The 15,323-nt window shown below is 45.8% G+C and overlaps 1 protein-coding gene across 1 annotated transcript in view; it reads right to left on the reverse strand.

Annotated features, from left to right (window-relative positions):
- Window positions 1-15,323, reverse strand: part of MAML1 (mastermind like transcriptional coactivator 1) — a 44,026-nt gene that overhangs the window by 5,830 nt on the left and 22,873 nt on the right. Inside the window, exons 2-4 of the mRNA XM_087429214.1 lie at window positions 4,282-5,694; window positions 1,741-1,980; window positions 142-238 (exon numbers count right to left, since the gene is read on the reverse strand). Coding sequence (XP_087285340.1) covers window positions 142-238; window positions 1,741-1,980; window positions 4,282-5,694 — 1,750 coding nt within the window. The remainder of the gene's footprint in view (window positions 1-141; window positions 239-1,740; window positions 1,981-4,281; window positions 5,695-15,323) is intronic.

Below are 15,323 nucleotides of genomic sequence, written 5' to 3' on the forward strand. Positions count from 1 at the left end.
GTTTACATGAGCAAGTAAATCCATTGAGCACCTAGCATAAAGCTAGGCGGACAGCAGGAACTCAGTGCGAGTGGACCAGACCATTGCTCTGTCAGTGCCTGCCTTCCCTGCCCCCACTCCATCACCTTGGATGCCCCTCACCTGTGAACTGTCCAACCTGTTGTGGGAAGGTACTCTGTGTTGGGTCTTGGTACTGGGGTGGCGGGCGGGTCAGATGGCGCTGGAACTGCTGCTTCTCCTAGAAAATGCCAAGAACAACAGAACAAAACAATAAGACCCACTTAAAACAAAAACAGAGTTAGATTGGAGAAAAGTGGACTATCCAAGTTTGTTACTCATGGATGGACTCCTGTGGAGATAATGTTGGTGATCTCACTTGGGGGATTTTTAATAAAGAGTATGAAACACAAGGATGGGGCAGATCTAAGGAACAATGAATTAAAATGAAGATGGTATTATCAGTTTAAAGAAATGGAGGGCAGATCAAGGAAATGCAAATCAAAGCCACAGTGATACACCACTCCACACCCACCAGGATGGCTAGAATCAAAAGACAACTACGTGTGTCGAGGACGGGGAGAAATGGGCACTCTCACTCACTGCTGTGGGAATGTAAATGGGGCAGCTGCTTTGGAACACAGTCCGGCAGTTCCCCCAAAGTTAAACAGAGAGTTACCGTACGGCTCAGCAAGTCCACCCCTAGGTGGAACACTCACGAGAACTGAAAACCTATGTCCACAAAAAGGGGAAACAACCCAAATGTCTATCAACAGATGAATGGATAAATAAAACATAGCATATTCATACAACAAAATATTATTCATCCATAAAAAGGAGGGAAGTACTGATACATGCTACAACATGGCTGAACCTTGAATACATTTATATGAAATGTCCAGGATAGGCAAATCTATAGAGACAAAAAGTAGATTAGTGGTTGCCTAGGCCTGGAATGGGGCAATAACTTTTAATGGGTATACGGTTTCCTTTTAGGTGATAAAATGTTCAAAATTGACGGCTGCACAACTCTGTGAATATACTAAAAACCATTGAATTGTACTCTTTAAATGGGTGAATTGTATGTCATATGAATTATATCCCAATGAACCTATTTAAAAAAAATGGCAGAACTGAGGCAGTGTTGTGGGCTTCAAAGTCATCCTCAACCAACTTTATCCTCTGGGTAGCTAGCTCTTCTCTTATGTCTTAAAGATACAATTTAAAATCCTGAGAACTCTTGTAATCTTGGTGCCCGTATACTACACTTAGTGACCAAGTGGCTGAACTGTAGGACTGGGAAGGGATCTGTCAGTCCTGATTCTGGGACCCTAGGACCTCAGGGAGATCTTCATTTCCCTGCTTCACCTTCTGGCTTATAATAAACTTCACATTTACAACAAAGCTGGGTCCCACAGGTAACCAGCAGACCACTGGGCTTAGTGCTTTGGTAGCTCCCAACAAGGAACATGGAAAAAGATCCCTCACACACACAGTTTTAGCTACAGATTCTGCCTTCATTAATCCCCACTGAGTGATGTAAAGCTGCTTCTGACACAGGCCACCACTATATGAAAAATGCCACGCTCCTGGAAAGGGGTTTAAAAGGGCAAAGCACTCTAACAGCGGACACGCAAATGAGCGCAAATCCACACACACACCATGGACTTGCAGCCACCTCGGTGACCTGTGAGGTAGGCAGAGGTGAGGGTGGTGGGGGTTTCTGTCCACCTTTCTCTTTACCTGTTCTGCCAGAAGGTGCTGCTGCCTTTGCAAGAACTGCTGTTGCTGCAAATGCTTTTGTTGCTGCTCCCTCTGTTTCTGCTGGTCCAAAAGCATTTGATGCTGCTTCATTACAGCTGCCTGCTGCTGGCTACTGAGATAGGGGGTGTTGCTGTGAGTGCTGGCCACGGACGCAGCGGGAGGCTGGGTCCCCACGCTGGCAGCCTGGGCTGGCACAGGGACGTTGGAAGAGTTCTGCTCCTGTCAACACAGATAAGGGGGTCTCAAGTCAGGTGGGACACGGTGAAGTCTATAAGCACTGATTAGAGCAAATGAGCTCCACCCAGTGAGAGCCTGGAGCAAGGCTCTCTCTTGAAGCTTCTGTTTCCCTGCAGACAACTCCAACCATCCTCCAGGGCTGGACCAGAGACCCAAAGAGTTAAGACCAGAGTACCCAGGCCCAGCAAAGAACAGTCACTGGCGGCATGTCACCATTGCTTCCTATGATTCATCAGCGGTTAAGGTGTGACTTCACATTTAAACTCGTATATTTGCAGACAACAGTTCCAGTAGGCAACTGTAGCTTAGAAATGCTCCCTCACTGGAACGTGTGAGTGCAGATGGGCCCCCAGAGAAGGAAGGCTCCAAGGGGCTCTGGTGGATGGAGACGCTAAGTTCCACCTGTGCAAACCTTGGGTCCCTGGCCATGGCGCTGTCCCTGAACCGCCTGGAACTGTATCGTTTGACCATGTGCATACAGCATTTTCCTGAGAAGAGATTGCTTGGCTTTTGTCAGATACTATGCTCAAAAAATACTGCATATCAATGAGAACTTTAATGGATATTCTCTATTAACACGTGGACCAAAAGTGAGAGGCATGTCAAAGGTTATCACAATATTATCCCAACACCATTACTTACATTTTTTAAAAAAAGGGAAAATTTAACTCAAAACAGGAAAAAGGTAAAAAGCAATTATCACTTAAACAAGTTCAACTTTCTGAGCTCTTTTCTAGTCCTTATTCATTTGTATATTTAATCTTTACAAGAGTCTAATCTCAGTGCAGACAGACTCTGATGTAACTCCCTCACCCCAATCACCGGAAGCTTATGGGCTACACAAGTGTCCTGTGAGGGGCAAAGTGCTACTGAAATGGCAGTCGTCCCTGTGCCACCCCTTCTTAGGGTCGCTGTTAGCGGCAGTGCAGCAGTTTAATGGCTGGAGTAAGTGGAAGCATCAACACTGACACATGCATGCTCCTGTTGAGAGACGCCTAAACTGCTTCCAGTTTTTGGGTATTAGAAATAATCATGCAATATCTTGTAGATAATCTTCTTTTTTTGGATTATTTCTTGCAGGGGTATGATGTGTCTATGCTTACGAACATTTTTATGGCTTATGAAAAATACATCATGCCAAAATACTTTCCAAAAGCAATGTACCCATTTACACACCCTCACCAGTATATGAGCATGTCAATGTTCTCACAATATTACAACCACTGGGTTTTTTAATTTTTAAAATTTGAGAGTATGCTACAAATACACAAAGGTATTCACTGCAGGCTTACTTATAGTAGTGCAAAACAGGAAGCAATGCAGTACGCCCACACACCTGCACATTACACAACTGCTGTCACACAACTGCTAAAAAGTATCAATGGATCTACATATGCAGACACACTGTTGAGGGAGAAAAGCAAGTGTGCTCCATCTTTGAGGAAGTCCGTGTTTGTTTACTGTACAAGCCCTAACCATGGGAGGGCTCCCGGTAGGAGGCATTTTAGAATGTATGTGAACATGAGCGAAAATGCAAATAATGATCACGATAAAACTGGTACTTGACCATTCTCACCCTCCAGAGCCATGTGATTCTGTTAAGCTTGAGCATCATGACTAAATAACCACAGAGTTTAGATGTGTTGAGAAGCAGTACTCACCTAAAATGCTAGAAGCTTACTAAAACTTAAGGTATTTTGAATACAGAGATCTGAAACGTGGTTAAAAAAAAGCATAGCCTCTAAGAAGCACATTAAATGTGATCTTTACCTGTAAAATACAGCCACAAATGACTTAAGTTGTATACTATGAAAGAGACACGAGACAGTGCTGTTGATTCCTCAAATGTGTGTATAGTTAAAATCAAGCTATATCGGGCCGGCCCTGTGGCTTAGTGGTTAGGCGCGTGTGCTCTGCTGCTGGCAGCCCGGGTTCGGATCCCGGGTGCGCACCGACGCACCGCTTCTCCGGCCATGCTGAGGCCGCGTCCCACATACAGCAACTAGAAGGATGTGCAGCTATGACATACCACTATCTACTGGGGCTTTGGGGGAAAAAAAATAAATAAATAAAATTATTAAAAAAAAAAAAAAATCAAGCTATACTAGGGAATTTTACCCTCTTTTTGTTTATTAAGAATCAACCCTGGTCTGCTTGACCAATTTTCACTCCCAACGGAGTCAAAGGACGACCGTAGTTGCTCCCTCCTTCCCTTTGTTCCCCAACTACCCGGGACTTGGTAACCACGGATGCCAGGAACAGAAAGTGAAGCCACGTGCTCACCTGGCTATGTGGAACCAGTGATCGGAAGGGTATATTTCCCGGCTTTGGTTTCATCAGAAACAAGGAGTTCTGCTCACTGCTCAGATGAGGCAGCTGCTGGGGAAGAAAAGCCATCAGGGCCGTCTTGCTCTGGCCAGACCCAGGGCCACCTTGCCCACAGTCTGCTTTGTAATGAGAAAGGGGTTTGGTATTGCCGTAGTCCAGCACTGACCCTTGGTTAGTCACAGCATTCTGATTCAAGTTACTTGGTGGCTGGTGAGTCAGCAGGTTGACGTGGCTGGGCTGGAGGTAGGGGCCTCCGGGCCTTGGGGAGCTCTTGTTCACACTGGGCATCATGAGCAGTTTGGAGTTGGTAAAGTCTTGCTTATAGCCAGGAGGGCTGGCAGGCTTCTCCATAGGATAAGGGACATTTAGGGGACTGTGGGAGGGGCCTGTCTGCTGCCACGTGGACATCTGGCCTGGGGCTGCTGCCGGGGCAGCCTGCTGTGGGTTCTGCAGCATCTGCTCGCGCTTCTGCTTGGCAGCGATCTGCTGGAGCTGGTGGGCAGAGGACAGCTCTGAGGCCCCTCCTGGGCCCTGGCTAGGCAACACCACACTGGAGAGGGCTCTTTGTGCATTCTGGGCCTGGGCTGATGCCGGCATCAGGTTGGGACTGGGATTGTCTGCCCCGGGCTGACCAGAGGTGTGGAACAGAGGCTGAGAGGCCCCCAGGCTGGGTGAATCTGTGTTCACAGGGCCAGATGAAGCCCCCATAAAGGTCTGTCCTGCAGACCCAGCCCTCACTTGTGGAGAACCTAACTGTTCTTGCTCAAAGGCTGCTGGAGAGAATTCTGTCTTAATATTAATGTCCTGTGCCAAGGGGGTCTGTGTGGCAGAACCAGAAGACTCTGGGTCCTTCTTTTCTTCAAAGTCCTCATTAAACAGATCCTTCATGTCTTCATCAGGCACTGACCTATTCAGCTCCTCGATGAGCTCCTTCCACTCCTGCTCGTTAAGGTTGAGGTCAGGCATGAGGTTGCTTTGAGATATGGAGCCTCCGGCCCCTGCGATCATGCAAGGCAGGTCATCAACAGGCTCTTGTTTCAGTTCTTTATTCAAGCTCAGAGGAAATGACTCCCCAGGGTTGCTGCCTCCGTTCAGGTGGAGGCTTGAGTCTGCTAGACACTTCTTGCTGATGGAGTCCAGCCCCAATGAGTGCTTCCCACTGGCCTGCAGGGCCTCTCCACCAGGCTTGTCAGGCTGACCAAGGGGGGAGGCTGGAGGCAGGCCGTTAGAAGAGACAGCTACTCCCAGAGGGGCCTCCCGGCGGGTCTTCTTCTGCCCAGGAAAGAGATCTCCATAGCCATTCTGTTGATCACCATTCTGAGGGGAGGTGGCACTATCAAGATTTCTCTTCACTGTATCATGGAGATGCTGAAAAACATGGAAGAGTGACTTACGTACACAACGTCATGTATGAGGCCCCTTTGCTTCTAACGGTAACTTAAACCATGGGCCTGTATCTCTGCAGTGCTCTCCTGATGATTTTGCTTGCCCAGTTTACACTCCCCACTTCTGAGAACACACCCTCATTTCCCCTCTGGGGTTGCCTCTCCCTTGCCCAGGTCCTGTGGCCTTGCCTGAGTCAGGACGACTAGCTCAGCTGTGGGAAAACAACCCAGTTGCAGTCAGTGCGTCAGTCCTCGACTTGTGCAGCCCTCTCTCTTTGCAAGACACGAGCCTGGTGCTACCCATAGTCATTTAGTCTGAGGGTGTGCCCAAGAATGGAGCCAACAAGAAAGCTGGAGGAGACATACACCTTCTTGAGGGCAGTGTTGGAGTCCTGGATCTAGCTGTACCCGAGACCAGCCATCCCCCTGGATTTTTCACTTATGGCAACCAATAAATTCCTTCTTGTATGAAAGCCGGTTTAACTTGGATTTCTGTTGCTTTCAGCTTAAAGAGCCCTGGCCAGTACAGGCTCTTTCTCAGGCCTTGGTGGGGGCTGACCACAGCCTCAGGTCTCCATCTTGTTACACAGACCAGTTTTCATGCCCTTGCCAGCCTTTCTAGGAGCCCTTGCCCGGCTCCACCCCTTCTCTGGGCTGGGCTGCTTCCTCACATGCCTATAGGCCTCTGCCTTCCAGCTTTTGTCTCACTCTCCTCCCCACCAACCCCGAGCACCTTCCAATCCCCTGTGCCCAGTCACCAGCCCTCACAAGCCCCACCACTTCTTATCAAGACCATTTATTTGAACACAGTCAGGTCTGTCTGGCACCTTTATTCTCGCTTCCCCCATGTTCTCCTAACTAGATCCATTCAACTAACCTTATTAAGAGTCTACTTTGTGCCTGGTACAAGTACTGTGGGATATCAAGAGAAATGAGATGGTCCCTGCCCTTCATGAGCTTCCAGTCTCTTAGGACACGGAAGAGACACGGACATGGCTATAGAATAAGACAAATGCCCTATGCAAGTGGTAGAACAACGAGCACCTGAGAGCGCAGGGGCGAGAGTTGGGGTGGGAGGAGAGGAGGTCGCATCCTTCCACTATTTCCCCAATCTGTGGTCAGCTGTAAGGACAGGACTCCCCCACTAACAGAACGGAGGGCCTAAACTCAGCCTCTCAACTCCTGCCGCTCCTTTCCTATATTTACTTTTGTTACATTTTCGCCCTTCACTCCAGACCCCAATTCTATCCCTCACTCCCACTGACCCTACTGACCCTAAGGATCTATACCGTGCTATTTACAAAGTTACAAATGACAGCTCTCATTACCTTTACACCGATTTCAGAGGTGTCTGAGAGTAGTACACAGCACTCTGTGCTGTCATCCTCTGGCTGCAGAGAAGGGCCACACTGAGCCACCACACCAGCCTGAGGAGCCTGAGTGCAGGAGGACTCCCATCTGGGGTCCTACCCAAGGCAACAACGCAGGAACCAGCTTTCAGCTAGATACAAATACTTAACACAAGCAAGAAAGCAAGGAGGGCAATTTTCTCAGTCTCTGAGCCCCAGTTTTAATGCTCCCATTTCATTTTTCCCTCTACGTCAAGACTTTCTTATTTCTTAACTGTTAAAGCTGACTATAGGGGCCTGCCCGGTGGCGCAAGCGGTTAAGTGCACACACTCCGCTGCGGCGGCCCGGGGTTCGCGGGTTCGGATCCCCGGCGCGCACCGACACAATGCTTGTCAAGCCATGCTGTGGCAGCGTCCCATATAAAGTGGAGGAAGATGGGCACGGATGTTAGCCCAGGGCCAGTCTTCCTCAGCAAAAAGAGGAGGATTGGCAGATGTTAGCTCAGGGCCGATTTTCCTCACAAAAAAAAAAAAAAAGCTTGTAAAGCTCTCTATAAATCCTGGCTGAGTTAGTATTTTTAAAAATCCATATCTGGGTACCTAAGTTAGCTCAGAAACACTCGGGAATGTTGGATAAACAGACACGTAGGGCAAAAGTGTGAGCAAAACCATGATCCTAGGACCCAGCTCAAGAAAAAGCCCCTCCAACAGGACATCTGCTGTACTTTCCAAGTAGGTTGTTCTGCTTCTTGCTGCCACCTAGTGGTCAGAGGTGGGAAGGGACCCATGTTCCTAAAATGGACACTTAGATCCATTGTTCGAAAAGCTTCCTTTGGGAAAGGTAAATTTGTACTCATTTAATCAATCAGAAGGAAATCAAAATTAGTTGCTAATTTTTCTTGGATTTTTATTCTATTATTTTCTTTTTGAAAAACCATTTGTTCCTCAGAGTCAGGTTTGGGCTGTCTGTAAACCCCAGAGCTCAGTTTCCATTTTCCTAAGGGGAAACCTAAGCAGTCAAGGCACTTGATGAGTCAGCTGGGTGTCCCAGATTAGAAACAGAATCCTTCTTTACCCGAACAATTAGACAGGCTACCACTCCCTCTTTCAATATCCACATGCAAACAGCTGCAGACAAGTTCCAAGGTTAACAACCCACTTTTGCAATACCAATTGCTTCTAGCCAAAGGAAACACCAGGCCATTTTCTCAACTGCTCATGAAATGTAACTGGAATGATGTGGGGGGGGGGGGGGTGCGGAGTGTGGAATGTGGTGGCTTTGGCAGATTTTTAAGCCTTGAGCATTTGCAAGAGTGCCTGATATGTACATGGCACTGGAGAGGAAGGCAAAAATGAGTAATCCACGGAGCCTAATCTCCAGAGATTTACAAAAGAGATGGGAAAACGGCCCGAACAGATTATAAATTATAGAACAAACACAGTAGGAGCTATAGAGCATGCAAGACTGGCTGCCACGTATAAACATATGTGCTTGCTTTTAGTGTACCTGGTACTTCTGGGTGCTCAGCTCAGAGGTTCCTGTTTTAATTACCAAATGATCTCGTGGTACACAGGGTTCCAGAAGGATCCAGTTCTGGTATAACGTGATCTGGAGCTCATTTCCTTTGCAAGGGGGTGTGGGAGATCAAAATTGGCCACTCTGAAATATATCTCTTTACCTTGATTATTTTCTCTGACGGACATTTGACCTCCCCCAAACTGCCTAAAGGAATTTAACTCTGGCTGTAGACAGACTGGCAGGGTCCTTGCTAAGCCCATTCTTAACAAAGTTCTGTTTACCAAATATTTATATTTGTAAAGGTATCTCCCTCTGTGTAGTGGGAAGAGTGGGGGATGACCTTATCTGTGAAAACTCTTATCAGGATGGAAGAAGACTTAAATCTACATACCCTTGATTACTGTGATTTCTGTCTCCCTCCCCACCCCCAACATCCTTCTTTGTCTTTAGCTGTAGATGGTATTTAAGATGAGAATCTGCCATTCTGTTGAGAAACTCAGTTTCCCTGGTTTCTCCCATGTATACATGTTATTAAACTTGGTATTATTTTCTCCTGCTAACCTGTCTGTTAATTATTTGGCCAGCCAGAAGAACCTTAAGGGAAAGGGCAGAGGGGGATTCTTCTTCTTCTCCAACAGGGGTTTCACTGAAGAATACTGCATGCCTGATGGTAAGCTGAAGGACTTGCGTGCTCGCCATCTTCCACCAATGCACCACCCTGCAGGCCTGACTCCCACCCTAGCCTGTGCCACCTGCCAGCTTCTGCTTTGGGAGAGGGGCCCCAGGATATCAATGCTGCTCTGAGTAAGCTGTGACCATCTTGTGGCCACCAAATCAGCATCCTGTCCCCTGCTTGATGCACTGGCCTTCTAGGACAGCCCCTCACCTAGTCTCTACTTCCTTCCTCTAACACGACCCACCGCTCAAATTCCAGTGTGCTTTGTGGTCAAACGCTCCAAAATGATAACACCTATACTCTTCCGTTCTGAGTTAACAAACAGATGTGGCTAAGACAGGTGGCTCTCTCATCAGTGCTCCTTATACACTAGCAGCCACTTGGAGCAGCCACCAGTGTTTCCTGCCCCTTCTCACTGGACATTTGCTTTTCCTCCTCCTCCCTCTTCCGTCATCCTCCTATTAGCCAATACCCCCCCACTCCCCCCGCCCCCCACTAGCATCTTCGTCCACTGCAATATGACTTCCATCCTTCCGGAAAGTGATAGGATGTCGGATGTGGGGGTAAAAGGAGGATTTAGGAGGACTGCTTTCTCCAAGGCTGGCAATGATCTTCATGCTGTTAAATACAGTCCCCATTTTCAGTCTTTCCTTCTCCTTCTACTCCTCCCTCCATCATGTGCCACTTAATAATTCCCTCCATCTTTAAAGTTCTCTTTTCTCATATTTCTTTACCACTTATCTTGCTTTCTCTTCTACTTTTCTGGTTGTTTCTTCTCAGCCCTTAGAGGTAGGTCTCCCCTTCAAATAAAAATATCAGAGTCCTCTCCTTTTTTCACTCTACACAGTCCAAGTGATCTCATCCATTCTCATGTCCGAAATTCCTATGACTGAACATCACACTCAGAATAAACCCAAGTGCTTCTCTATCAGCCCTTGCCCTCCTCCAACCTCCTCTCACCAGCCCTCTCTATTGTGCACCATGCTTTAGTCACACCAACCTTCTCACAGTTCCTCAAATGCACCTGCTCAATCCTGCCTCAGGGCCTTTGCACTTGCTCTTTTCTTTGCCAAGAACACTTCTTCCCCCATCTTCCCAGAGGTGGCTCATCTTGTAATTCAGGTCCCTTATCTCCACAGTCATTCTCTGATCACCTACTCCTCCTCCACAGTCACTCTCTATCCTATTTCCTTGTTAATTCCCCCCGGAAGCACTAATTTGAATGGGCCAGCCCCCGCCATTAGAATGAAAAGCAGAGACCCCAGTACCTATAACAGTTCCTAGCACTCAATAAATATTTGTGAATGAATGTGCTATCTCTAACCCACCCATGTCTACAGAGCACCAGACTCCTGTTTGTCCAACTACCTACCTGGTGTGCTCTACTCACGTGTATCACAGATAATTCAGACTAAATCTGTCTGAACCTGAAGCAGCTTCTCCCCAGTCCTGTTTTCCTTTCCTGTGTTCCTGTCTCAGAGAATGTCACTACTACCCACCCAGTCACATAAACCAGAAACTAGAGAGCAGCTGTTGCTCCTCCTTCTCTACTCCCCGCATCCAATCAGCACCCTAGTCCTACTGAGTCCACCTCCTCAGCATTTCTTGAATCCATACACTTCACTCACTAACACCAATTTCTCTTGCTTGAATTATTTTAACTGTGTCTCAAGCTAGTCTTGTTGCAACCCCCACCCTAGTCTATGGTCAGAGGACTGTGCTGAAGGGCAGATCTGATCCATCACTCTTTTCCTTAAAGCTCTTCAATGGCACCTTGTTGCCCTCAGGTCTACGTAATCCTGGGCTTGGCTCTACCATCCTTCAGGCTCTGGCAATAGTTTAACGTCCCACTAACTCTGCAACCACGCCCATGCTGCACTCTAGTGGTGTGGCTCACTGGAACTCCTCAAAAGCACAGGCGGAAACACACAAAAAAATTTTAACTTTTTAAGGTAAAAATGGTTAAATATTAGCAATTTCAACCTAACACAATGCTTGCTTTCCCTTTCTCCCAGAGCTCTTCTGGCACCCTGTACATATACTCAGAGGACCCCAAGAAACCCTCATTATTGTTGGAACAGACCCCCTCCAGGTAAAGCGGACCTGTTTTCACACAACATTCAAGGTTTCAATGATGAGGAAAAATCCAGGAAATCCACGTCAAGTAGTAACCTTGATAAGGCACAAATCTGAGCCAAATGCTACAAGGATAAGTCATTCCTTCCTTTGAATGGCGCACAGACCACTCGGCATCTGCACTCACTATTCTTGTTGTTTCAGAACCTCACTGAACCTTCAAAGGCACCCTGGGGAGGAGGATCATCCTTCCTGTTCTACAGCAGAGGAAAGTCAGATGATGACACGAAGTTTCCTGAGGTTTGAGCATTCAGAGGTCTCGGGAAGGATCTGCTGCAGATCCCCACAGCCCTGCCCTTCCCCTGGGCACAGTGAGACGGGCCCAAATTAATCCCACTTCCACTTATGAAGCTGAAAAAGGAGTCTGTGTATGAAGCACAAGCAGCAAGGAGGGGGTCAGAGGTTCAAACTGTAGAAAAGGAGCACCTCCCGGAGGCCACACACAAAGGGCCCCATCAAGGTGGTGTTACCAGAAAGACGGCTGTGCCGCGAGGAGATCCTAGATGCCACGGCCACAGACAATTCTTTGTAAAATATTTAAAGAAAAAGAAAAAATATCACAAAAGTTTCTATAATCTGCTACTAAAGATTCCCACTTTTAAGACTTTATTTGTCTTAATAGTTTGGTGTCATCACTGATTCAGAAGCATGTGAGTACTAAAGAGATCGCTAAGCACCACTCCTTGCCACTGAATCTACTATCAAGGACATACTAAAAATAGTGAGTTCTAAAAAATGCATTTTCCAGAAAACTTTATAGTTCGGTGCCTAGACATTTTTACCATCACCTTTTTTGTTTTTAACTTTTTATTTTGAAAGAATTATAGATTCAGAGGAAGTTGCAAAGAGAGTACAGAAGGGTACCCTTCACCCAATTTCCCCCAATAGCTGTTTTTTACATAATTAAAAGCATGTATCAAAATCAGGCAGAAGATATGGGTAGAATGTGTGTGTATAGTTCTATGTCATTTCAGCATATGAGTGTCAATGACATTCACAGAAAGTTGTTTTTTTTTTTTTAATTGATGTTTTAATGGTTTCTAACATTGTGAAATTTTGGGTTGTACATTTTTGTTTGTCCATCACCATATATATGACTCCCTTCACCCCTTGTGCCCACCCCCTACCCCCCTCCCCCCACTCCCACTGCCCCTGGTAACCACAGTCCAGTTTTCTCTGTCCATGTGTTGGTTTATATTCCACATATGAGTGAGATCATACAGTGTTTGTCTTTCTCTTCACAGAAAGCTTTTTAAAAGCTTAAAAAAAAAACAAAAAAAGCTGGGGCCAGCCCCATGGTGTAGTGGTTAAGTTTGGCGCACTCCACTTCCACAGCCTGGGTTTGCAGGTTTGGATCCCAGGCGCGGACCTACACCACTCATTAGCCATGCTGTGACAGCAGCCCACATACAAAATAGAGGAAGACTGGTGAGGATGTTAGCTCAGGGCTAATCTTCCTCAAGCCAAAAAAAAAAAAGAGGAAGATTGGCAATGGAGGTTAGCTCAGGGCAAATCTTCCTCAGGGAAAAAAAAAAGCCATTTAAGAAAGCAAGGCACAATAAGCATTATTCACTATAGCCAAGACATGGAAGCAACCCAAGTGTCCCTAGACTGATGATTGGATAAAGAAGATGTGGTATATACACACCATGGAATACTACTCAGCCATAAAAAAAAAAGACAAAATCGTCCCATTTGCAATAACATGGATGCACCTGGAGGGCATTATGTTAAGCAAAATAAGCCAGACAGAGAAAGACAAACACCGCATGATTTCACTCATATGTGGAAGGTAAACCAACACATGGACAGACAGAACTGTTTTGTGGTTACCAGGGGGCAAGGGGGTGTGGGGGGAGCACAAGGGGTGGAGGGATGCATTTATATGGTGACTTGACAAACCATAATGTACAACAAGAATTTCACAATAAAAAAAAGTAAAAAAAAAAAAAAAAAAAAGCAAGGCACAATAAAAAAATAAAATTGTAATCTATGCAGAAATAGAAGTATAATGATGTACACTTGAAATTTATACATTATAAACCAATGCAATGAATAAAATGAAACAAAGACAGAACATAAGCACACACACACACAAATAAAAATAAAAACACTATCTTAAAGCTCCAAAAAAAAAGAAAGCAAGGCTATGTATTTAAAATAATGTAATCTCTTCCTGCATGATTATAAAGCAGACAGTTAAAATTCATACTTTATACTGAGAAACAAAATTGGTAGATTGGTTCTTGTGCTTGGCAGGCAGACCACAGCTTCTCTTTGCTGTTGAAAAACCAATTGGGGAAGCCCCCTGAAGCTCGGAAGGTTGCACGGTGCACATGAAAACAAAGCAGGCTACTGCTAACTGGCTGTGTGACCTTAGTTAAGACATAATCCTTCTAGGATCTGCTTTCTTAACCTATCAAATGAAGACGCTGGGTAAAATGATCAAAGTTCCACTCAGCTTTAAAGGTCCATAATGCTATCCTTCTAATATCAATTATTGCCCTGTGCAGGGAGATGTCCTCAGGGTCCATGTGGTGCTCATTCACCGAGATCCTACTATTTGCCAGATGCTGCCCTTATACAGGCTGTGCACAAAATGATGGTCAATTCAGATACTCACTAGATTTTTACTATATTCTAGGCAGGGCACTAGGCACTAGGGATAAAAAGATAAATAAGACCCAGTTCCTGCTCTACCGCCTGGGACGTGATGGAGAAGCTATGAAGGCAGGCCAGAGTATTATGGGAGGAAACAGAAGGGAGAGTAGAACAGGGTGGGGATGGCAGGGCAGACTTCCTGGAGAAGGGGACACCAGAGTTAGGTAGTAAGGAGCAGAGAACGTGATCCAGGAAGAGGGGGTAAGGTATTACAGGCTAAGAGGCGAAGGCAAGGACACACAAATAAGTACTGCATGGGAATGGATGGAGGGAGGCAAGCAGAAAAAAATGAGTAGTTTCATGTTGCTGAAGTGTAAAGGGCACAACAGGGAGTACGGAAAGAGACGCTGGGACCGGACCGTGATGGCCGCAAAATGTGATTTACTGGAAAATTTCAAAAAATACACAAAACTAGAGAGAACAGTGTAACAAACCCCCATATGCCCATCACCCAACTTAAACAACATTAGTATTTGGCCATTTTGTTTCACTTCTATCTCCCTATCCCACCCCCAAACATCCCAAAAAACCTGGATTACTTAAAAAACAGTCCTAGGCATAATATCATTTAATCCACAAATACTTCAGTATATATCTCTAAAAAGTAAGAACTCTTAAAAATATATGTGTGTGTATAACATCACAATATCATTTCCCACCTAAAACATTAATAATTCTTTATTATCACCACCTCAAACCCATTAGGACGACTACTATTAAAAAATCAGAAACTAACAATTGTTGGCAAGGATGTGGAGAAATCGGAATCCTTGTGCACTACTACTGGGAATATAAAATGGTACAGCTGCTATGGAAACAGTATGGGGATTCCTCAAAAAATAAAAAAATAGATTTACCATATTATCTAGCAATTTTACTTCTAAAATAATTTCATTTCCAAAAGAACTGAAAGGACAGATATTTGTACACCCATGTTCACAGCAGCACTATCCACAATAGCCAAAAGGCAGAAGCAACCCAAGTGTCCATCAGTGGATGAATGGATAAAGAAAATGTGGTCTATCCATACAGTGGAATTTTTTTTTTTTAATTCACTATTTCCACCATTTTATTTATTTATTTATTTTAGAGTGTGTGTGTGTTAAGGAAGATCAGCCCTGAGCTAACATCCATGTCAATCCTCCTCTTTTTGCTGGGGAAGACTGGCCCTGAGCTAACATCCGTGCCCATCTTCCTCCACTTTATGTGGGACGCCGCCACAGCATGGCCTGACAAGCTACGTGTTGGTGCGCGCCTGGGATCCGAACCCG

The sequence above is a fragment of the Ceratotherium simum genome, chromosome 4, assembly GCF_057802395.1.
Source record: "Ceratotherium simum simum isolate JZ-2026a chromosome 4, ASM5780239v1, whole genome shotgun sequence".
NCBI lineage: Eukaryota > Metazoa > Chordata > Mammalia > Perissodactyla > Rhinocerotidae > Ceratotherium > Ceratotherium simum.